This window comes from Triticum urartu, chromosome 6 (genome assembly GCF_003073215.2).
Source record: "Triticum urartu cultivar G1812 chromosome 6, Tu2.1, whole genome shotgun sequence".
Taxonomy (NCBI): domain Eukaryota; kingdom Viridiplantae; phylum Streptophyta; class Magnoliopsida; order Poales; family Poaceae; genus Triticum; species Triticum urartu.
The window spans coordinates 75,648,869-75,673,983 of NC_053027.1; the positions used below are offsets into that span (position 1 = coordinate 75,648,869).

The 25,115-nt window shown below is 49.1% G+C and overlaps 1 protein-coding gene across 1 annotated transcript; it reads right to left on the bottom strand.

Moving 5' to 3' along the window:
• Positions 1 to 1,048: 1,048 nt before the first annotated feature.
• On the bottom strand, positions 1,049 to 4,863 carry LOC125515158 (GDSL esterase/lipase EXL1-like). The gene is made up of 5 exons (XM_048680600.1): positions 4,547 to 4,863; positions 2,864 to 2,994; positions 2,507 to 2,740; positions 1,845 to 2,097; positions 1,049 to 1,513 (listed from the first exon to the last, which is right to left on the bottom strand). Exons 1-5 carry the CDS (start codon positions 4,794 to 4,796, stop codon positions 1,326 to 1,328), a joined length of 1,056 nt encoding a protein of 351 aa, XP_048536557.1. The 5' UTR covers positions 4,797 to 4,863; the 3' UTR covers positions 1,049 to 1,325.
• Between the last annotated feature and the right edge of the window lie 20,252 nt (positions 4,864 to 25,115).

Here is a 25,115-nt window from a genome sequence, read left to right on the forward strand (position 1 = left end):
GTTGGTGAAGATTGACCCTCCCACGGTGAGAGGGTTGTTGGTGATGACGATGGCCTCGATTCCCCCCTCCCTGAGGGAAGTATCCCTGGCGGAATATCTCTGTTGGAGAGCAAAAGTGCTCCTACTCAAGTTCCGTCTCGAGACGGCGGCGCTCCCTCACGAAAGTCCTCCCCTTATTTTTTTTTCTTGGGAAATTGCCTTATATAACAAAAGATGGGCACCGGAGGCTGGCCAGGGGCCCCACTACCCACTAGGACGCACCAGGGGGGTTAGGCGCGCCCTGGTGCCTAGTGAGCACCTGGGTGGCCCCCTCTGGTATTTATTTTCTCCAATAATTTTTATATATTGCAAAATGAATCTCCGTAAAAATTTAGTACATTTGGAGATGTACAGAATAGGTATCTCTGACATAGCTTTTTCAGGTCTAGATTTCCAGCTGCCGGTATTCTCCCTCTTTGTGTAAACCTTTCATATTATGAGAGAAAAGGCATTAGAATTACTCCACAAAGTGTTATATTGATTAAAAACACCATAAATAACACTAAAAAAACATGATGCAAAATGGACGTATCAACCCTTTCTTTTCATTTATGTTAATTGATATCCCTCGGATTGCAAGCAAATGTGTCGCTTTGTTCAGTCACTTGTGAACCCGTATCGAACCTATCGATATCTTGAATTTCCTTTCTTGTTGAACTCTAGTAGTAAGACTCTAAGGGCCTCAGTTTAAGGACCAACAAGCGCTTGTTTTCTAAAAGAAACATAATCTTATGCCCGAGCTGAAACGGTAAGTTCTCGGATTAAATTAAATTGGATTGCTAAGAAATCACCAAGCAAGAAAACGAAATCACTAAATCAGTGGCCACCTTACATGTCATAACCCAAATACATGACAAATACTTCTTTGCAACCAGAACCAAATACAATATACCATATGAATAGAGTTTAGCGAAGTTAACAGGCACGTTCATCCCTAGAAGATCAACACATGCTAATGGACGGTGCTAGAATCAGCAAGTTTTCAACCACCACATCTGTGCACAACAAATTTGAAATCCACCAAAAATTGAGGCGCAGATGGTGTCCCATGAATAAGTTTCACGATAATTTATACGGAGATACATTTTCGAGTCGACCAAAACGAATTTCCTATGTATTTCACGAGCCTCTAGTCTTTACCCATTTCGAAAGGAGCGAACTTTCACTAGCAATACAAATTTGCATGAATGGCCAGGCAGTCCTAATAGTGCCAGTGAGTACTGTCCAACAAACTAATTGCAGTTTCTAATAATATTTGTTCATGCGTCTATTGAGAGTGAGTTTCTTCACATCAGGTATTGCATCTTTTGCTGAAACAGTTTATCAACCACAATGTTGTAGGCCTTTTCGGTAGGATGGAAGCTGTCCCAGAAAATGAAATCATAAGCATTCGGGCATGCAGGGTGATTTTTAATGAATATTGCTGCATTTAGCATTGTGCTACCACAACATCCTTCGGTTACCTCCTTGAAACCTATATTACAGTCAGTTTCAAAAATATTAGTATCAAATAACTATGAATTTATTATGACAACATGTCCATCGGCATGTATTTATACACACTATATAAAGCCAAATATTCCTGAACAAAGTATACAAACTAATGTAAACATTTATGTGTACCATGTTAGTTCACTACACAGTTCTGGTTACTTCAATTTTCCTGTGGTATTGTAAGATTGATGACATGTTAGAGGTTAATGTTTCTCACTGTTATTTGTTAATATGTCTATAGCAGATATACTCTACAGTAATGATTGATGGTATGCTCTGAAATAGCAACCGAGTATACAATGTGCACTCACCATAAAAATCAGATTGTTGAATGAGATCAAGCAAATTGTAGTATATATCAAGATAAATAAACTTCGAGCCTTGAACATTTTGTTCTGCATCTAGCCGTTGTATTTCCTTTTCTATTTCAGAATTAAACAGATTTGCTGCTTGATTCCTCATGGGCTCACATTCTCTTGATCCAAGTTCTCTTTGCGAGGGACAACATCCAATTGGTGCAATGCCAATTAATGCAATCTTCTTTGCACCCATTTCATTTAATTTCTGTATGGAAGAGTATATATGAGTGTACTAAATTTTACAAGTAGCAGGTCGACTGCTCAAATGCCAATTAAACAGCAGATATATGTTGGATGCAAAAAAAATTGGCGATTATAAGCACCATGGTCATTATAAAATATCCCTATGTTGAAACTTTGTCAAGAGAAGTAGATGGTAGAAAAATTTCAGCAATGTACTAAATTTACAAACACTTATATTTGTAACCGACTAAAGGAAACTACTTGATGAAGTAGGAAGGGATGGTTTGTCGTTTTTGAGTTCGAGTGAAATATGTGAAACTTCAAAATGTCGAAGAACTAAATGAACACTAGAACTTTGTGCAAAATGAGAGAGTCAAATAAGATTTCGTATTTACTACTAAAAGGTTTAGAGTTTCAATAAATACTCTTACCATGGTAAAGTTGACAGCAGAAGAGACAAGAAATTTCACGTAAGAAGGAAGGTCATATTGATGGCGCCTCAAAGGAATTGTAAAATAGTTATTTGCAAGGTCATTTGCCCCCATGACAGTGAAGTATATGCCTTCGGAGATTACACGTGTCATCTCCTCTTCTCCGACTAAGGCTCTTAGTCGCTCCTTATATTCAAGGAATAGTTCAAGTTGCCCAGTACTTGATGTAGCAGCCTGAAGCATAGGAAATTAGCATTTGCAAACTCTAGTAGTAACAATCTTAGCTTCGGGTGAAAGCAAAGTGAAATATACTTGACGAGAACTATATTGTGAGATGCATGTGACATATTTTGTTACCGAGGGTATCGAAGTTAGAGGATCGTATCCACTGCCACCAGAAGCAAAGACGACACCAGTGAGTAGCTCACTTAGTGGAAGATCATTTCCGAGGTAGGGTGGTAATAGTTCCTTAATTCCCAGCCTAGAAACTGCTTGATCAAGAAAAATGTCACCAACAGTGGATATTCAAGTTTTCACCTGGTGTAAACTAGCCATTAAAGAGTTTAAACTTGAAAAGAACTCATAGTTTTTTAAGAAGTAGTAATTGATCATTTTAAGTAGTATAGTACTGTTTAGACGCGTGTTGATGAATGCCCGCAGGATGGTGATGATGTCTAGCGTCGTGGTGGCGTCGACGGCAGTTGGGCCTGGCAAGATCAATGCATTGATCTCTCCCGAAGTTGCCACGACAAAAGATGGTGGCGGTGGATTCTAGAGCTTGCACATGTGATGCTCGCTAAGGGTCTTCTAGATTGGTTGGTGCTCTTGCTCACCATGGGGCGGCTTGGTGATACCGCCGAATTAGATGGTATGCGTGTTGTGATACCAGAACATCATCAAACTTGTAACGGTAGCGACATAAATTGTCAAAAATATAACTTTGGATTGATCTAATGTATTTGTTTTGTCAGACTGTATTGAATAATTTAATAAACATGACCATTGCTTGATCCAAAGGTGGATAATCTTTTTGAAAAAAAAATAGTACTGTTTGGTCGTGGTTCTTCTGTCACGTGATCAATTATTGGTTATTGCTCGACATGCAAGTTAATTGTGCAACATATCAAGCCGTCCCCATGATGGAGTACGTGAATTCGAAATTGATGTTGATAGAGCCATGATGGAGTACTTGGTTGTGCTTGTGCATTAAATGGAGGAGGCAGAAAAAAAAATGCACGACGGATGGAAAGCAAGCTGACGGGCCAGTACGACTGAACTGTATGCATTTCATTAGCAGCTCCTATGTACATGCACAGTGTTCTCATCTGGACCCCAAAATGTCTCCTGCAACAATACTACAACAATAGTGGTGCGAAGACTTCAAAGTTGCTGCCGACGTACGAAACTTGCTACTCCCCCCGAAAGGAAAATGACAATGCTAGCCGTTTGGCTCCAAATTTAAGTTTGCCCCATCTGATCTTAGGCACGTCACAATTTTTTAGGTACTCCCTCAGTCCTAAAATAAGTTTCTCAACTTTATACTTTTTTAGTAAAAAAATATATAATCATTTAGATCATGAAAGTAGTGATCTAAACGCTCTTATATTTGTTTACACAGAGGGTACAAAGTTGGGACATTTATTTTGAGACGTGGGAGTATTTGCTTAACTTTTTTCACAAGTTTGCCACAAGTATGGTGTCAATTTTCTTGGCCACACTTTGTAGCAAGCCACACTTTTCTTACCTTGTCAGGTGCGGTAAAGTTAGCCTTCAACTAGACATTCCCGCGTATTTCTCATGTTGTTGTAACCAAAGTTGCATATAAAACGTACAGGAAGCTGCTCCATTAGTTTCCAATTTAGATATAACCGGTGCATGCCATACACATCAAAAGTAGCGTAAACAACAAAGTTGCACCAAAAGTAAATACTTCCTCCGTCTTAAAATTCTTGTCTTAAATTTGTCTAAATACGGATGTTTAAAAAAAAGCAACAACAATGCCAGCTCCCGGTTGCTACTACTTACTATGTACGTACGTACCTAGCATGTCGCCTGGAACCTTCCCGTTGGAGAACCTCCCGGTGGCCACCCCGCCGGGGAAGTCCTGCCCGTACGGCGGGAAGTTGGCCTTCGCCTCCGTCAGCCGGTCGTTGTTGTTGCCGGGATCGACGATCGAATCGCCGAACATGAAAGCGGCGGAGATTTTGCTTCTAGTCATGGCTGCTGCTCCATGGGCGGATGGGAGAAGCGCCATCAGTACCAGCAGCAGGCCTCGGTAGAGAGACACCATTGCCTCGCTCCGTGCTACTATTGTTGTATGTACTATCAGCTGGCTAGCGGTGTAGTGTGTGTGTGTCGCTGGCTCTGGCTGGTGCAAGATGGATCACGCCGTGGGAGGTTTTATAGCGAGGCATGGAAAAAAGTACGTGCGCGTCCGCTGCGCAGTGAGGCGACTCAGATCACCATCATCATGCATATATGGTTGGTCGGTCGCTGCATGCATTGAATACACGGCTCCGATCCTGTCGATCTATTGGGCAGCCTGGTGGTGTAAAATTGTAGGAGGCCCAAGTCCGGCTTCTTTATGATCATGCCACGGTCGTCCGTGTTTTAGGCAGCCTACCTGCCAATACAGGTCTGTGATGAATGACACAACACGTTTGGATCACGTATGTGGGCGGTTTAAGGGTAAGGGCAATTCCAACGCAGATTCTAAGGGCATCTCCAGCCGTTCGGCCCCCCAAGGGCACGAAAAAGCGCCGCCTGGGGGCGAGCCGGCGTTTTTTTCGGCGTGGGGGCGAGCACGTTCCCAGCCGCCGCCCCCAGGTCGCCCCCAGACGTCCCCACAGTTCGTCCAAATTTCAACAAACACGGCCAAATTTGAATAAACACGGCCAAATTTCGGCGAAATTTAGGCGTTTTTTACACGAATAAAAGGGACGAAAAAACCCTAAACTACGGCCGATGCTTCTCCTCCTTGACACGGCCGCTGCTCGACCCCTTGCCCCGGCGCGCTGCTTCACTCGAGCGGCGGGTCGTTGTCGCCCTCGACGTGCGCGAGGACGCCACTGAGCGTGCGGCCAGGGACGCCCCACCACAGGCGGCGGCCCTCGCTGTTGTTGCGGCCGCGCGGCATCGGCGCGTTGTTGGTGGAGACGAGCCGCTCCTCCTGCCAGCGTTCGAAGTACGCCGCCCACTCCGCGTGGTTGTCGGCGGTGTACTCCGGGAGCGCTCGCTCCGCGGCCGCCAGGGACGTCCGCGCACGCTCGATCTCGGCATGGAAATAGGGCGTCTCGGGGACGGGCAGAGGGGGGACACGGACCCCGCCGGCTCTGAGCCCCCACCGCGACGTGGCGCGTACGTCGGGCGGCGCGGGGTAGTTGGCCTCATGGAGGAGGTAGGCCTCCCGCTCATGCAGCGAGCGGCGGCCGAAACCGTTGGTTGCCGCCGCGTCGCCGGGGTACCTCGCGCTCATGGTTGCCGGGGGGGAGAGAGAGGGGCTCGAACGGTGAAGAGAGGGGAGGAAGTGCGGCGGCGAGGAGGGGGAGGACTGCCGATGGATGGGTGCCTCACCATCGCGGCTAGGGGCACCTTTTATAGCGGCTCGGGGGCGGCCGCGTGCGAACGCGTGGCGGAAGGCGGGGCGGCGTCGCCGCACTTCGCCGCCCGTGGATCAATGGCAGGCTGACCGACGGCCTTGGCATTGATTCCCCGTAGGAAAACCGAGACGATGAGGACGACCAGCATTCGTCTCGCTGACGCGCGGGTCCCGCCACTCTTTCACACCAAAACGTTCCCGCCGGCGCTCCCGGGCGCCCCCTAGCGCGTCGGCGTCAATTTCGGCCCAATCCAGCGAAAAACAGGCTCATGGGGGTGCGACTGGGCCGATTTTTCGGCGCCGGCGCTAAAAAATGGCCTTGGGGGGCCTGTTGGGGGCGCGGCTGGAGATGCTCTAAATGGACGTTCGTTCTGTCCGGGATTTCGTTCTTTTGGGGATGGCAATGAGGCCGTGTCCGTCAGCATTTGTGGATGCGCCGAGCGTGCGTCCAATGCGCGGCCGCCTCTTTGGCCGCATATGGTCCACGGGCATGCAAATATGAAAACAACAAAAGATGTAGCTAAATGGCAGCGACCATAGTTCACGCTAGCGGCCGCGGTTCACACCAGTTCATGTCGGCCGACAACAAAGCCAGCGGCCTACAGAATCGTCACCCTCCAATTTCACGCCGGCAACAAAGCCAGCGGCCGATGCACTAGCCAGGCTTCAAAATGGACATGTTTTTTACGCCGACAACAAAGCCAGCGGCGACACACGAGTAGGCCTTCAAAATGAACAAGTTTTTGGCGCCGACAACAAAGTCAGTGGCCAGCACACCAGCCAACATTCAAAATGAACGGCCATAGTCCACAGCCGAGGTCTCACCTAGTTCAGGCCGTCGCGGGCGAACATCTTCTTCTGCCGGTTCGCGAACCAAGCCTTCGTCTCCGATGACATGTTGTTCTTGTCGACACTCATGATCGCGAGTGCCGCCTCTTTTGCTTTGGTGTCAGCATTGGTGGCCTCGATCTCGAGCTTCTTGAGTTAGAGCGGCCTCCTCGATGTCAAGCTTCCTCCTCTTCGTAGCCTCCTCCATGTCAAGCTTCTTCATTTGGAGCTCTAGGTAGATCTTTATTTGCTCCTCCTCTCCTCCCTCACCTCCTTTTGAATCATCATGTTTTCAACAGTTCCTTGCAAGGCCATGGAAGACGCATCACACTTCTCGTCGGCCTTCGAGCTTGTATTGTCCCTCGGCCTCTTGAGCAAGTCTCCCTCATCAGCCACGGTCGCCTTCCCTCCTTTCTTCTTATGAGCGGCATATTTGTCTTTGAACTTGGGGCAATCTTTGATGAGCAACCAATAATATGTGAGAGTAAATGGCTTGTTCTTGTATCGGGCCTTGAAGGCTTCCAAAGATTGGAATGCCTACACGGTCAAAGATGCGGCCGCAATTCTAACATGGAAGGACACAAGATGCATGAGACATAAATGGCATGCCAACATGAAAGGACACAACATGAAAAAAAAGAGGTTCAAACCAAGTCACCAAGGCCTAGGCCACTCACGGGACTGGCTTCGACGCTCTCAAGCACGACACAATACTTGTTGCACTCTTGTTGAATGAACCCCCATCTCTTTTGTATTGAGTTGATGTCGCGGGTTCTCGCAAATTGGTAGAGGGCAAACTTCCTTCGCTCATGAAAGGTTTTGTGAACCCTCATCCAAAAGACGGATCCTTTTTGCTCGGCACCTTTCATCGGATTTTGGCCTATCTCCATCCAACTCTCGCAAATCAAAGTGTCCTTCTATTGGGTGTATGATCCCGTGCGAATGCTTTGCCTCCTATTTTGTGCCTCAGCCCTTTGGGTGAGCTCATCGATGAACACCAATGACTCCTCCGCAATGTCGACCTCTTCTTCCTCATCTTCACAATACAAGTCATCATCTTCATGCCATGTGTGGTGATACGTCCATTTTCCATCATGCTTTTATATTGATATTTATTGCATTATGGGCTGTTATTACACATTATATCACGATACTTATGCCTTTTCTCTCTTATTTTATAAGGTTTACATGAAGAGGGAGAATGCCGGGAGCTAGAATCCTGGACTGGAAAAGGAGCAAATATTAGAGACCTATTCTGCACAACTCCAAAAGTGCTGAAACTTCATGGAGAATATTTTTGGAATATATAAAAAATATTGGACGAAGAAAGTACCAGAGGGGGGCCACCTACCATCCACAAGGGTGGAGGGCGTGCCCTACCCGCCTGGCGCGCCCACCGTCCTTGTGGGCCCCTTGACAGGCCCCCGACGCCCATCTTCTGATGTATGGTGTGTTTTGACCTGGAAAAAATCAAAAGGAAGCTTTCAGGACAAAGTGCCGCCATCTCGAGGCGGAACTTGGCCAGAACCAATTTAGGGCTCCGACGGAGCTGTTCTGCCAGGGAAACATCCCTCCCGGAGGGGGAAACCATCTCCATCATCATCACCAACGATCCTATCATCGAGAGGGGGTCAATATCCATCAAAATCTTCACCAGCACCATCTCCTCTCAAACCCTAGTTCATCTCTTGTATCCGATCTTTGTCTCAAAACCTCAGATTGGTACTTGTGGGTTGCTAGTAGTGTTGATTACTCCTTGTAGTTGATGCTAGTTGGTTTATTCGGTGGAAGATCATATGTTTAGATCCTTAATGATAATTAATACTCCTCTGATTATGATTATGAATATGATTTGTGAGTAGTTACGTTTGTTCCTGAGGACATGGGAGAAGTCTTGTTATAAGTAATCATGTGAATTTGGTATTCGTTCGATATTTTGATGAGATGTATGTTGTCTTTCGTTTAGTGGTGTTATGTGGACATCGACTACATGACACTTCACCATTATTTGGGCCTAGGGGGAGGCATTGGGAAGTAATAAGTAGATGATGGGTTGCTAGAGTGACAGAAGCTTAAACTCTAGTTTATGCGTTGCTTCGTAAGGGGCTGATCTGGATCCATATGTTTCATGCTATGGTTAGGTTTATCTTAATTCTTCTTTCATAGTTGTGGATGCTTGCGAGAGGGCTTAATCATAAGTGGGAGGCTTCTCAAAGGAAGGGAAGCACCCAAGCACCGGTCCACCCACATATCAAAATATCAAAGTAACGAACGTGAATCATATGAGCATGATGAAAACCTAACTTGACAACAATTCGCATGTGTCCTCGGGAGCGCTTTGCTTCATATAAGAATTCGTCGAGGCTTGTCCTTTGCTACAAAAAGGATTGGGCCACCTTGCTGCACTTTAGTTACTTTTGTTACCTTTTAGTCGTTATGAATTATCTTATCACACAACAATCTGTTACCGATAATTTCAGTGCTGGCAGAGAATACCTTGCTGAAAACCGCTTCTCATTTCCTTCTGCTCCTCATTGGGTTCAACACTCTTACTTATCAAAAGGACTACGATAGATCCCCTATACTTGTGGGTCATCAAGACTCTTTTCTAGCGTCGTTGCCGGGTAATGAAGCGCCTTTGGTAAGTTGAATTTGGTAAGGAAACATATATATATATATAGTGTGCTGAAATTTACTATCACTTGTTACTATGGAAAATAATCCTTTGAGGGGCTTGTTCGGGGTATCTTCACCCCGGCCGGAAGAGCAAAGAGTTGCTCCTCAACCTACTGAACCTACCAAAAATATTTATTATGAAATTCCTTTGGGTATGATAGAGAAACTGCTACCTAATCCTTATGCAGGAGATGGAACATTACATCCTGATATGCACCTAATCTATGTGGATGAATTTTATGGATTATTTAAGCTTGCAGGTATGCCCAAGGATGTTGTCAATAAGAAGGTCTTCCCTTTATCTTTGAAGGGAAAGGCATTGACATGGTATAGGCTATGTGGTGATATTGGATCATGGAACTACAACCGATTGAAATTGGAATTTCATCAGAAGTTTTATCCTATGTATCTGGTTCATCGTGATCGGAATTATATAAATAATTTTTGGCCTCGCGAATAAGAAAGTATTGCTCAAGATTGGGGGAGTGAGGAAGTCCTGGATTAGGGGGTCTCCGGACAGCCGGACTATATCCTTTAGCTGGACTGTTGGACTATGAAGATACAAGATTGAAGACTTTGTCCCGTGTCCGGATGGGACTCTCCTTAGCGTGGAAGGCAAGCTACGTAATACGGATATGTAGATCTCCTCCCTTGTAACCGACTCTGTGTAACCCTAGCCCCCTCCGGTGTCTATATAAACCGGAGGGTTTAGTCCGTAGGAGAACATACAATCATACCATAGGGTAGCTTCTAGGGTTTAGCCTCTACGATCTCGTGGTATATCAACTCTTGTAATACTCATATCATCAAGAACAATCGAGCAGGGCGTAGGGTATTACCTCCATCAAGAGGGCCCGAACCTAGGTAAACATCGTGTCCCCTGCCTCCTGTTACCATCCGCCTTAGACGCACAGTTCGGGACCCCCTACCCGAGATCCGCCGATTTTGACACCAACATTGGTGCTTTCATTGAGAGTTCCACTGTGCCATCACCATAAGGCTCGATGGCCCCTTCGATCATCGGTAGCGATGTGGTCTAGGGTGAGGTTTTCCTCCCCGGACAGATCTTTGTATTCGGCGGCTTCGCACTGCGGGCCAATTCGCTTGGCCATCTGGAGCAGATCGAGAGCTACGCCCCTGGCCATCAAGTCAGATTCGGAAACTTAAACTACACTACCGACATCCGTGGAGACTTGATCTTTGACGGATTCGAGCCCGTGTCAAGTGCGCCACACAGTAACACGAGCACGACGTAACTCTGCCATCGGAAGTGTTCGGGAGATCGCATCTGCAACTACTCCGGCCTTCAATCCGGACCAAATTGACCCATCCAAGGACGGAGGGATAGACCCTGCCATGGAGGCCACACTCTCAGTGGCGATGGAGCCGGATACCGACTTCAGCCCTTACAAGAGCCGTGCCGCCAATCCACTGTATTCGTCTCCGGCCACGGACTCCGAGCTGCCCGCATCCGTGCCTATCGAATCCGACTGGGCACCGATCATGGAGTTCACCTCCGCGGATATCTTTCAGCACTCGCCTTTTGGTGATGTGCTAAATTCATTAAGGTCTCTCTCCTTGTCAGGAGAACCTCGGCCGAACTATGTCCGGCTAGAATGGGATTCGAACGACGAAGAAATTCGCTGCCCACCCACCACCCACTTAGTAGGCACTGTCGACGACTTAACCGACATGCTCAACTTAGACTCCGAAGACATCGACGGCATGGACGAAGATGCAAGAGACAAACAGGAACCAGCGCCCATAGGGCGCCGGACAGCCACTTCATCACATGACATATACATGGTGGATACACCCAAAGAAGGCAATGGCGAAGAGACAGCGGAGGATGGCCCCTCCAAGAAGCAACCCAAGCGCCGACGTCAGCAGCACCGCTCTAAGTCCCGCCATAGCAAAAACAGCGATACAACGCAAGAGAAAATAACACTCCAGTCGACTCCAGAGGAAACGACGACCACATTGCCCCAGCGGCAGAGCACGATGAAGTTGCAAGCAGCGAACATAGTATGGATCTGACGTCCGAACACGACAACGATGAGGAAAAACCTCATCAAACCCCCTCTGGGGAGGAAAACAGTCCGACGAAGATGCACACATCATCCCGGAAACGCACTTGGAGCAAGAGAACCTCCGTGGAAGGCTTATTGCCACAACAAGGAGTCTGAAGAAGCAGAAGCAAAGGCTTAAGTCCGCACAAAATACACTCAACAGCAGGTGGAACAAAGTGCTCGACAATGAAGCAAATTATGGTGGAAGTTACCACACAAAGAGCTATCCAAAGCGCAAGCTATTACGTGAATTCGACGACGAGGCCTTAGAGGCCACACAGCCAAAAAATGGAACGGCCAACCGGTCGGATCAACCACCCTATGACCGCGATAGAGCGGCTAACAAGGTCGCAGATAAGTCAACACACGATCTACGTGAGGACTTGCGCCAAAAATCCGGTACGACCAGATCCATCTATGGATCTAGGAAGCGCGCTACGGCACAAAATCAAAACCAAATACTACAACTGTCCGAACGCCATGGCACATCCAAGTACAGGGGTGCCGCACACCCCCTATGTTTCACCGATGAGTTGCTAGACCACGAATTCCTAGAAGGATTCAAACCAGTGAACATAGAGGCGTACGACGGGACCACAGACCCTGGGGTCTGGATTGAGGACTTTATCCTCCATATCCATATGGCTCGCAGAGACGATCTCCACGCCATCAAATACCTGCCCCTCAAGCTTAAAGGACCAGCTCGGCACTGGTTGAAAAGCCTCCCCGAAAACTCAATTGGAAGTTGGGAGGAGCTCGAGGACGCTTTTCGGGATAATTTTCAAGGGACCTACGTCCGACCTCCGGATGCAGACGATCTAAGTCATATAATTCAACAGTCCGGAGAGTCTGCCCGAAAGCTTTGGAACAGGTTTCTCACCAAGAAGAACCAAATCATCGACTGTCCGGATGCCAAAACCTTAACAACTTTCAAACACAGCGTCCGAGATGAATGGATCGCCAGACACCTCTGCCAAGAAAAAACGAGAACAATGGCAGCCCTAACAAGCCTCATGACCCACTTTTGCGTGGGCGAAGACAACTGGTTAGCCCGCAGTAGCACCAGCGAACCAAGCACATCCGAAGTCAGGTATGGCAATGGAAAACCACGACGCAATAAAAACAAGCGTCGAAATAAAGAAGATAGCCTAGATAATACGGCGGTAAATGTCGGATTCAGGGGCTCTCGGCCAGGTCAGCGGAAAAGGCCTTTCAAAGGCGGCAGAGACGGACCGTCTGGCCTAAACAGGATTCTTGACAAACTATGTCAGATTCATGGCACTCCCGATAAACCTGCAAATCACACCCACAGAGAATGTTGGGTCTTCAAGCAGGCCGGTAAGCTAAACGCCGAACATAAGGGGGGGAGACACCAAGCGATGACGAGGACGAGCCTCGCCAGCAAAGCACTGGAGGACAGAAAAAATTCCCACCAGAGGTTAAAAAAGTAAACATGATCCATGTGACGAAGAGGAGAGAAAACATGCACTCCGAGACACACGCGCCATAGAGCCCGTCACCCCTAGGTTCAACCCCTGGTTGACCTTCCCGATCACTTTTGATCACGGGATCATGCGACAAGCATCCGACATGAAGGATTGGATGCCTTGGTGTTAGACCAATCATAAATGGATACCATCTCACACGAGTCCTCATGGATGGCGGCAGTGGTCTAAATCTGATATATCAGGACACAGTCTGCAAAATGGGGATAGACACGACAAAAATAAGCCACCGTACTACTACCTTTAAGGGAGTAATACCAGGCGTAGAGACCAACTGCACGGGCTCTCTAGTACTAGAGGTTGTATTCGGTTCTTCCGACAACTTCCAAAGCGAAAGGTTAACTTTCTACATCGCTCCATTCCGAAGTGGCTATCAAGCACTACTCGGAAGAGCGGCTTTCGCTCGTTTTAATGCAATACCGCATTACGCTTCTCTCAAGCTTAAGATGCCCGGTCCATGTGGCACCATCACAGTTAGCGGAAACACTGAGCGTTCTCTACGCGCAGAAGAATGTGCGGCGGATTTAGCCGCTAAGCACTAGACGGCCTCACCAACCAGAAAAAATGACAGGTCATTGATAACCCACAAGTATAGGGGATCACAACAGTTTTCGAGGGTAGAGTATTCAACCCAAATTTATTGATTCGACACAAGGGGAGCCAAAGAATATTCTCAAGTATTAGCAGTTGAGTTGTCAATTCAACCACACCTGGAAACTTAATATCTGCAGCAAAGTGTTTAGTAGCAAAGTAATATGATAGTGGTGATAATGTTAGCAAAAGGTAACAGTAGTAAAAGTAATGTTTTTGGTATTTTGTAGTGATGATAGCAATAGCAACGGAAAAGTAAATAAGCGAAGAACAATATATGGAAAGCTCGTAGGCAATGGATCGGTGATGGAGAATTATGCCGGATGCGGTTCATCATGTAACAGTCATAACCTAGGGTGACACAGAACTAGCTCCAGTTCATTGATATAATGTAGACATGTATTCCGAACATAGTCATACGTGCTTATGGAAAAGAACTTGCATGACATCTTTTGTCCTACCCTCCCGTGGCAGCGGGGTCCTTACGGAAACTAAGGGATATTAAGGCCTCCTTTTAATAGAGAACTGGAACAAAGCATTAACACATAGTGAATACATGAACTCCTCAAACTACGGTCATCACCGGTAAGTATCCCGATTATTGTCACTTCGGGGTTAACGGATCATAACACATAATAGGTGACTATAGACTTGCAAGATAGGATCAAGAACACTCATATATTGATGAAAACATAATAGGTTCAGATCTGAAATCATGGCACTCGGGCCCTACTGACAAGCATTAAGCATAGCAAAGTCATAGCAACATCAATCTCAGAACATAGTGGACACTAGGGATCAAACCCTAACAAAACTAACTCGATTACATGATAGATCCCATCCAACCTATCACCGTCTAGCAAGCCTACGATGGAATTACTCACGCACGGCGGTGAGCATCATGAAATTGGTGATGGAGGATGGTTCATGATGACGCTGGCGATGGATTCCCCTCTCCGGAGCCCCGAACGGACTCCAGATCAGCCCTCCCAGGAGGTGTTAGGGCTTGGCGGCAGCTCCGTATCGTAAAACGTGATGATTTCTTCTTCTTATTCTTTTCTCATCGAAACTCAATATATGGAGGTGGAGTTGGAGTCGGAGAGGCAACAGGGGGGCCATGAGGTAGGGGGCGCGCCCTAGGGGGGCAGGCGCGCCCCACACCCTCGTGGCAAGACGGTGGGCCCCCTGGCCTTCATCTTTGGCAGGTATTTTCTTATTTTCTGAAAAGTGTCTCCGTGAAGTTTCAGGTCATTCCGAGAATGTTTGCTCCTGCACATAAATAACACCACGGTAATTCTGCTAAAAACAGCGTCAGTCCGGGTTAGTTCCATTCAAATCATGCAAGTTAGAGTCCAAAACAAGGGCAAAAGTGTTTGGAAAAGTAGATACGTTGGAGACGTATCAGTCGTCAAGACCACGGACACGGTTAGACGAGTCCAGTGCACCACTACATATACATGAGATTGGTTTGATGATCAAACCCTCCCGGACGGTACCAGGGGCTTCCTGTGTGTAATCAGGGCTAGTCCGGCTCAACTTGACTTATCTTGAATTTTAATGGTTTATTGATAATAACCAATTTTCTGGCACGACAACTTTCACCTAAGTTCTCCTCTTTTACAGATGACAATCGTGCTACACCCGTCCAGGACACGGCACAACGGAGACACAGGTGCAGACGTGCAGCAAGGACCCGCTCAAAGGTTTCTTTTCAGATTAAGACCCTGCGTAAACCTTTTTTATTGTCTCTTGTTGTTCACATCCTCCGGATACTCAATACAACCGAGAAGGATGCCGACATATTGGCATGTGGCTATGTCAGGATATTGCATGTACCTGGACACCCGGGGTTTATTATTAAGGTCATTGTTCAGCCCGACATATGTTATGAAGACCGAATACCTTAGGGAGTGTTCGGCGTCGCGAGTTTGGCCTTATATGCATCAGCTCCGAATCATGTCTTTGGTCAAATGTTGGGTTTGCCCGGCTCCCATGTTTTGGTACCTTACATTCCGCTATATCGGCTAAGGTAGCACTTGGAGAACTACTGCGATTGTGCCCTGGTTCATCCGGATGAGCACCTCAGTAGAGAAAGCCGAAAACTGACTGTCATGATATAGCGCGAGACTGGTCAACCACTCGATGACTCAGCGGAATCTTCTGGATTCCTCCACATTAACGAAGGTCCGTTTCCCGTTCATGTACGTACACGCCCCGTATTCGGATGATCGCAGAAGTGCCAGGGGCTATATAGTAGCCCCACCGTCAAACTCCTATGGCTCAGTGAAAGTGTTAAAGCAATATAGTCCGATTGCCTCGTTCGCTACGCTACCACCTCCTTAATGGACCAAGATGTTGGATCAAGTGTGAATACGCGTTTTTTGCAAACACCTCCACATTATATGCGTGGGGGCGGAAGCCGACGACTGCAAACTTTCAGGTTATATACATATATACATAAGCGGCCGCACAGGAGGCATCATAATACTTTCAGGCAAAAGTATAAACACAGCCTTGATAACTCAATAAAACATTGTTCTTACAATGGGAGTACATGTCACTAGAACATAATATTCTTCGAGCACTGAGCCTCTATCGAACGAGCGCCTTCAAGAACTTCTTCAAAGTAGTGCTCGGCAGTCACTCGGCCCACGGCCGAACCCTGTGTTGCAACAGTGGCGGCCTCCATCTCTGCCCAGTATGTCTTGACACAGGCAAAGGCCATCCGCGCACCCTCTATGCACGCCGACCTCTTCATAGCATCGATGTGCGGCACAGCACCAAGGAATTGTTGCACTAAAGTAACTATTCAGCCTTGGCCCTCCCGGCCACAGATGATCCACAACGGACCTCATGGCGAGTCCGAACAACCTATGGAGCTCGGCCCACTCGGCCATTCGCTCATTCAACAGCAGCGGGCACACTGGAGCATGGAACTATGACCTATTCAGCTTTTCCACTTCACGATCTTTTTGATCCTTGAAGTACTCAGCTGCATCAGCAGCACTTGCCGCCAAATCCACGTAGGCGTTCGCAGAACTCCATAGTTGATCAAGAGGAGCATACTTCGGATCTCCGAACTTAGTCCGCAACAAGAAGGGCTTTCCAACCACGATATCCGCAGTTTGATGCAGCTCCTCCTTCGTCGCTCTGATTTTAGAGCGGGCTTCTTTGGCTGCTACCATGGCCTTCTCCAGGTCCGTCGCCCTCGCTCGGCTTTCTTTTTCAAGAAGCTGGTAACGGTCAGCGGCATCTGTCAACTCAATGGCCATCTTGGCTATCCTTTCCTTGCTCTGGCGATGCGCGGACTGTTCGGCCCTTAGCTCTTCGGCCACCTTTAGAGCAGCCGCATCGCTATTCCTTGCTTGTTCCTTGGCTCGGGCAAGCTCTGCCCGAAGGGTCTCCACGGTGGCAGCTCCATCTCCAGTCACAACATACTAAAGATACTGGCATCATGCTCCTCTTACTATGCGTTGATCATCGGAGAAATCACTTACCCTGTGCCTCGTCAAGCCGCTTGTTAACAAGCACGGTGTCGGCATCTGCCGCATCAAGTTGCTGCTTTAGCTCAGCAAACCCATCAGTCCGGCTAGCCACCGGAGCTTCAGCCACCTACACATAAAGGCGGTCTGGTTATCACCTGGGACTATGGTCCTCTGTTTGCCGCCGTTCTTGACGACAACCAGTGTCGGTGTCAAAACCGGCGGATCTCGGGTAGGGGGTCCCGAAATGTGCGTCTAAGGCGGATGGTAACAGGAGGCAGGGGACACGATGTTTACCCAGGTTCGGGCCCTCTTGATGGAGGTAATATCCTATGTCCTGCTCGATTGTTCTTGATAATATGAGTAGTACAAGAGTTGATCTACCACGAGATCAAAGAGGCTAAACCCTAAAAGCTAGCCTATGGTATGATTGTTGTTGTTGGTCCTACGGACTAAACCCTCCGGTTTATATAGACACCGGAGGGGGCTAAGGTTACACAGAGTCCGTTACAAGGAAGGAGATCTATATATCCGTATTGCCAAGCTTGCCTTCCACGCCAAGGAGAGTCCCATCCGGACACGGGACGAAGTCTACAATCTTGTATCTTCATAGTCCAATAGTCCGGCCAAAGGATATAGTTTGGTTGTCCGGATACCCCCGAATCCAGGACTCCCTCAGTAGCCCCGGAACCAGGCTTCAATGACGATGAGTCCGGCGCGCAGATTGTTTTCGTCATTGCAAGGCGGGTTCCTCCTCTGAATACTTCATAGAAGATTTTGAACACGAGGATCGTGTCCGGCTTTGCAAAACAAGTTGCACATACAACCGTAGAGAGAATAATATTTTCACAAATCCAATCTGCCGACGCATTCCGCAGCGTGACATCACACCACAGCCAGGTCACCATTCGAATCATTTTTCACAACCAACCTCAGCGTGTTTTGCGAGGCAGTTTCCTTGGCACGTCTTGTCGAAGCAGAGATTGTGTCCCCTTAGTACGGGATTACCATCAATACGGACGTGGGTAACCCAACCGCGCCATCAATTACGGCGCTTGGGGGATAAGCGAGTTTTACCAGGCTAGTGGGGGCGCATAGTTTAGTCCGCCCTTATAAAGGGATAAGGGTTCACCTTTTTCTACCCACGCCCTCTTCCTCCTTGCTCATCCATTCCCGTGCACTCGAGCTCCAGCGCCCAAGTCCACATCCTTCTCCTCAATCCTCTCCAAACATGTCCGGAGTGGGAGGCAAGTGGATGGTCTCCTCCATTACGGAGGGAGACATCAAAAAGCTACGCGGGGCCGGATACTTAGCCGCAGATATTGCGCACCGGCTGCTAGCCGCGGGGCAGGTCGTCCCTACCCCGGAACCTTACGAAAGGGTGGTTTTCCTCACCCACTTCGTCCGCGGACTGGGGTTTTCCCTCCATCCATTCGTCCGCGGCCTTATGTTCTATTATGGGCTGGACTTCCATGATCTGGCCCCGAATTTCATCCTCAACATCTCGCGTTCATCGTCGTGTGCGAGGCTTTCCTCCGCATCCGGCCCCACTTCGGCTTGTGGCTGAAGACCTTCAATGTCAAACCAAAGGTAGTAGGCGGCCAACAAGCGGAATGCGGCGGAGCCATGGTGGGCAAAATGCCCAACGTTACATGGCTCGAGGGCTCCTACGTGGAGACCATAAAAGGGTGGCAATCGGGGTGGTTCTACATCACCGAGCCGCGCGACACCAACTGGGCGGCGGCCCCCCGAGTTTTGATCCAGAGTCCCCACTCGGCTCACTTCCTGGAAGGAGAAGGGCCTGTCCTGGGGCTCATCGGTGGAGCTGGACGGACTCCAGAAGTGTATCCGGAACATGATAGGTAAGAAACTCAAGCTTGTCAACATAGTCCAGGTCATGCTCTTTCGCCGGATCCTCCCGTGTCTACAACGGGCTTTCAACTTATGGGAGTTCGACCCGGCCCAGCACCAGACTCTACGCGAGCTCTTTGACACGATGCATAAGGACGTCTGGAAGGTGCTGTTCAAGGGCGCCGAGGTCCCCCCTTCCCTTACTGAGGACCGCGGGCTAAGCGCGAAGCACCCTGCAAATCCGGTAAGTTCTGTACATCTGGTAGGGTATTTATTTCCCATAGCTTAACCATGTGTGGGGTCTGAGCTCCCATGCCTTTGATAGGACTGGGTGGAGACATCGGAGCAGATTAACTATCCGACCCCTCTGCCCGAAGACCCTGCAGACGCTCTCCTGACGGAGATGCGGACTCCGGCTCCTTATGAGGTGCCGGAGAAGAAGATCAAGAAGAAGGCCACGGGAACCCGAAAGAGTTCCCGGCGCCAGGTGGTATCGGACTCATCGTCTGATAACTCCGAGATGCACTCCTCCCATAAAAACGAGGAGGAGGAAGATGAAGATTCTCCCCCTCCAGCTGGGGGAGACAAGAAAAGGAAGGCCGCCCCAACCGGGGAGGCCGAAGGGTCCAAGAAGGGAAGGACTCTCCTTCCGGACTGTTCCACCACCACCGCCGACAGTGAAGACGAGTGGTTACTCAGGGCCAAGCCCCTAGCGAAGTCGTAAGTATTCGGATACCAGAGTAACTCATAGCATACTTTTATTGCACCGCTTCTCCTAACGTCGAATATGATCATGCAGTCCGCCCCGAGCCCGTATCGACGTATCCTCGTCGGACGGTTCCTTGGACTCATCGGATATGAATAGTGATACACTTCCAACCGCCTCCTCTCCTCGCCCTACGGACAATGTCGAGGCATTGTCTCAAGAGGCACCGAGCCGGGGGGAGATAGTCCTGGAGGCGCCTCAAGGCGACCTTCCGGACTCCAGGCGCAAAGGGAGCAAGACTCCCAAGGGCTCCAAGTTCGGCCCTCAGCCGAATACCGCGCCGGAACCTCCAGTGGTTCCGGACTCCGGCAGGCGGCCCCCTTCCAAGGGGGGCAAGCCGCCCGTGCCGGTGACCTCTGTCCATCCAGAGGCACCGGACAACCTGCTGGGAGCACTTCACGGCGCTTCCATCGACAAAGAGCACCGCACTATTATGAGTGCAGTGATCAAGAAGGTTCAGTCCGCCAAGAGCGGACTGACTGAAGCCTGTTCCATCCTTCTAACAGGCTTTGAGGTAAGTATTTAAAATATAGGAAAATATTACCGCATAGATAGTAGCCCCTGATGCTCTATTTGGTGTTCACAAAGAAAAGCCGAATAGAGGATCAAATAATATCTGCAGGAGTCTAATATAAGTATGTTTGTATGCGTATGCAGGCTTCGCTGCTGACCTCTGCCGCACTGACTACGAAGGTCGCCACACTGAAGCGGAACCTTGAGCGGTCCGAGAAAGATCTCGGTCTTGCCAAGAGGCAGCTCGAGGAGAACAAAGGTAAGTAATACCTTGTCTATATATATATAATGTGGTTGCAAAATGACAGGATCATCAGGGATGTGCCAGGGGCCACGACCGAAGTGGCGACCCTGAAGAAAACGCTGTCCGAGACCGAAAATAAAGCGGCCAAGGAGCGCACCGAGCGGGAGAAACAAGAGGCACGGGTGGGCGAGGTGCAGCAAGAGCTTCAGGATCTCGTGAAGAAGCATGAGACTTTGGAGCTTAACTCGAAGACGCGAGAGTCCGAGCTTGTCGCGGCCCTCGAGAGCACAAAGCATGCCCAGGCTGAAGCCCAAAAGGCCCTCCAGGAAATTGAGGCAATGAGGAAGATAGCGGCGGGTAAGGAATTCATTATGCAAAGCAAGCATGTGAAAGTAAATTACTTATTACTTACCCGAGTCCGGAGCTCTCCAGGAGCATTCATAGATTTGCCCCACACCGTGTGAGATGCCGCAAAGTACTATCGGGCCGAGGAGGGAATCTCGACGGAGAAGTTGTTTTGGTCTCAGTATACTGGGACCGAACACCCGATGCCTGTGAGCGACCAGCTGAAGCAACTGGTCGAGCTGCACAAGGCGGCCGAAAAGGCCATGAGGGGCCTTATAGTCCGGATGTGGCCTGGCAACTCCCTTCCCAACAGCTACTTTGGCCTGGTGAGGCGGCTTGTGGATGCTTGCCCACGGCTGGAAGTCAAAAAACGGTCCGTCTGCATCGAAGGTGCACGTCGGGCCTTTGCCCGTGCGAAGGTGCACTGGGCCAAGATGGACGCCGAGAAGCTGATGAAGGAGGGGCCGCCGCAGGGCAAGGAGCATCGCCACCCTGAGATGTATTATGAGGGTGTCCTGAAGGGTGCTCGTCTTGTGGCGGACGAGTGTGCGAAGGATGTAATTTTTGAATGAACTTGCTCGTGTGATCCTGTATTATGAAAACTTGTTCATGTGCGCTATGCAACGCCTGTTTGGATTTAAAATACTACCTTCTGTGCAGCTGTTTAACAAATCTGAGAGATGGCCAGTCGTCGGCTTCTACCCCCATGCCACGAGTGCTGGGGTGTTCGGGATAAATCTGAGCACTCTTTTTTCCCATTGTTGGGTCCTTTGAGGGAGGTGCTCAGCACAACGAACAAGGCAATCGGACTATAATGCTTTATCACTCTCACTTAGCCATAGGAGTCTACAATTTTAAATTTTGGCGAAGCCCGTAGTATTCGGAAGGCCAAATTCGGGGCGCTATACACGCCTAAGCCGGACAAAGCCGACTCCTCGCCCTAAGCGGCATAAGTCTTTAGGGACTCGAGACCTCTCGAACAGTGACCAGCTCTCGCCTTATCATGATAGTCAGTTTTAGCTTTCTCTACTGAGGTGCTTGCCCAGATGAACTGGGGCACAATCGCAGTAGTTCTCCCAGTGCTACCTTAGCCGATATAGCAGAACGTAAGGTACCAAAACATGGGAGCCGGGCAAACCCAACTATTGACCCAAGACATGATTCGGAGACGATGCATATAATGCTATAAGTTCGGGGTGCCGCACTGTCGAAAGTGTTCGGACTTCTCACGCCGTATTATGGGGTACGCTTAAGCCCCTGGCAGATTGGCCGTACCAGAGTGTACGGGTGTTGAATGTCATTAATGAACATATATATATAAAGAATAGAGAATGCGGTAATAGTCTAGTGCTATGCATTGTTTATTCAAAAGGGTGCGTCGAAGCAGAATGATACAAGTAGTGCGATAAGCAAAAAGTAGGACTATTTGACATGTCCCCACCAAGGGCAAGCTGGGGAATGGTATTTAAAGCAGGTATTTTACTCGTTATCAGAGACCACCTGGGAGTTCCATGGTGCGATGTAGCTTTCTGCCTCCTTGGTTGTTGCATCGTGTGTCCGGCAATCGTACTGCCGGACGGGGTTTCCAGAGAGTAAAGTCCTGAAAGAGAGAAAAATAACAAAGCGGGAAGCCCCTAGTGCGGTTGAGCCGCGTCTTGGGGCGTGCCGTAGTCGTGCCCCCTCCCCACCTATGCCCATGGTATTTTCAATGCGTAATTATCTACGCGTGGCACGGATTTCGCCGTTTGGCTGGGACTGGGGTGGGGGCCGCATTGCTATGCGAGCTCGGAACATGCCAGGCGGTCTTGTTGCCGATTACTCCGGGCGCGCTTGAAGGTGTCTGGGTGTTTAATCGCCGAATTGGTGGATTGCCTTAAGAGGCTGCTTTGTGCTTCTGCTGCGAGGGCCGCAGTGTGCTCCTCCGTGCGGAGAGAGTGCTCTGTGTTTCCACTGACTGTGATGACCCCCCGAGGTCCTGGCATCTTGAGCTTGAGGTATGCATAATGCGGTACCGCATTGAATCTCGCAAATGTGGTTCGCCCGAGCAGTGCATGATAGCCACTACGGAACGGGACTATATCAAAGATTAACTCCTTGCTTCGGAAGTTATCCGGGGATCCGAAGACCACTTCCAGTGTGACTGAGCCTGTGCAATGGGCCTCTACACCTGGTATGACGCCTTTGAAGGTCGTTTTTGTGGGATTGATCCTTGAGGGGTCTATACCCATTTTGCGCAATGTGTCCTGATAAAGCAGGTTCAGGCTGCTGCCGCCGTCCATAAGGACTCGAGTGAGTTGAAATCCGTCTATGATTGGGTCTAGGACCAGTGCGGCGAATCCACCATGACGGATACTAGTGGGGTGGTCCCTGCGATCGAAGGTGATTGGACAGGAGGACCATGGGTTGAACTTTGGGGCGACTGGCTCCAACGCATATACGTCCCTTAGCGTACGCTTCCGCTCCCTCTTGGGGGTGTGAGTTGCGTATATCATGTTCACCGTCCGCACTTGTGGGGGGAACCTCTTCTGTCCTCCGGTGATCGGCTGCCGGGGCTCTTCCTCGTCATCGCTATGTAGCCCCTTATCTTTGTTTTCGGCATTTAACTTGCCGGCCTGCTTGAACACCCAACATTCCCTGTTGGTGTGGTTGGCTGGCTTGTCAGGGGTGCCGTGTATTTGGCACGAGCGATCGAGTATACGGTCCAAGTTGGACGGGCCCAGAGTGCTTCTTTTGAATGGCTTTTTCCACTGACCGGGTTTAGAGCCTCTGAATCCGGCATTGACTGCCGTATCCTCGGTATTGTCGTTGTTGATTCGGCGCTTGTGTTTGTTGCGACGTGACCTGCCATTGCTATCCTTGGTATCCGAAGTACCATGGTTCTTTGATATGTTATTGCTTCGAGCCAGCCAGCTGTCCTCTCCCGCGCAAAAGCGGGTCATGAGTGTTGTGAGGGCTGCCATAGATTTCGGCTTTTCCTGGCCAAGGTGTCGGGCGAGCCACTCGTAGCGGATGTTGTGCTTAAAAGCTTATAGGGCCTCTACATCCGGACAGTCGACGATTTGATTTTTCTTTGTTAGGAACCATGTCCAGAATTGCCTGGCCGATTCCTCTGGCTACTGAATTATGTGGCTCAAGTCATCGGCATCTGGTGGTCGCACATAAGTGCCCTGGAAGTTGTCGAGGAATGCGGCTTCCAGATCCTCCCAACAGCCAATGGATTCTGCTGGCAGGCTGTTGAGCCAATGCCTAGCTGGTCCTTTGAGTTTGAGTGGGAGGTATTTGATGGCGTGTAGATCATCGCCGCGGGCCATCTGGATGTGCAGGAGGAAGTCCTCGATCCATACCGCAGGATCTGTTGTGCCGTCGTATGATTCGATATTTACGGGTTTGAAACCCTCTGGGATTTGGTGATCCATTACTTCGTCTGTGAAGCATAGGGGGCGTGCGGCACCTCTGTATTGGGCTATATCGCGACGCAGCTCAAATGAGTCTTGTCCGCTGTGTTCGGCCCGACCGGATTTACTTTTACTGTATCCGGCCTGATGGTTATCGTCTCGCGTAGTGGCGTGCCCTCGTGATCCGTAGATCGATCTTGCGTTTTTTGCTTTGTCCTCCAATACGTCTCGCAGGTCTAGCGTGTTTCCCCCTGCCTTGACATCTTTATTTGAGTGGCGTCGGGGTGTGATACGTCTCCGTCGTATCTATAATTTTTGATTGTTCCATGCCAATATTCTACAACTTTCATATACTTTTGGCAACTTTTTATACTATTTTTGGGACTAACATATTGATCCAGTGCCCAGTGCCAGTTCCTGTTTGTTGCATGTTTTTTGTTTCGCAGAAAACCCATACCAAACGGAGTCCAAACGGAATAAAAACTGACGGAGATTTATTTTGGAATATTTATGAATTTTGGGAAGTGGAATCATCGCAAGACGGTGCCCGAGGGGGGCACGAGGTAGGGGGCGCGCCCCATGGTGTCAGGCGCGCCCCTGACCCTCGTGGCCACCCTGTAAGGCGGTTGGAGCCCTTCTTTCGCCGCAAGAAAGCTAATATCCGGATAGAGATCGTGTTAAAATTTCAGCCCAATCAGAGTTACGGATCTCCGGGAATATAAGAAACGGTGAAAGGGAAGAATCTG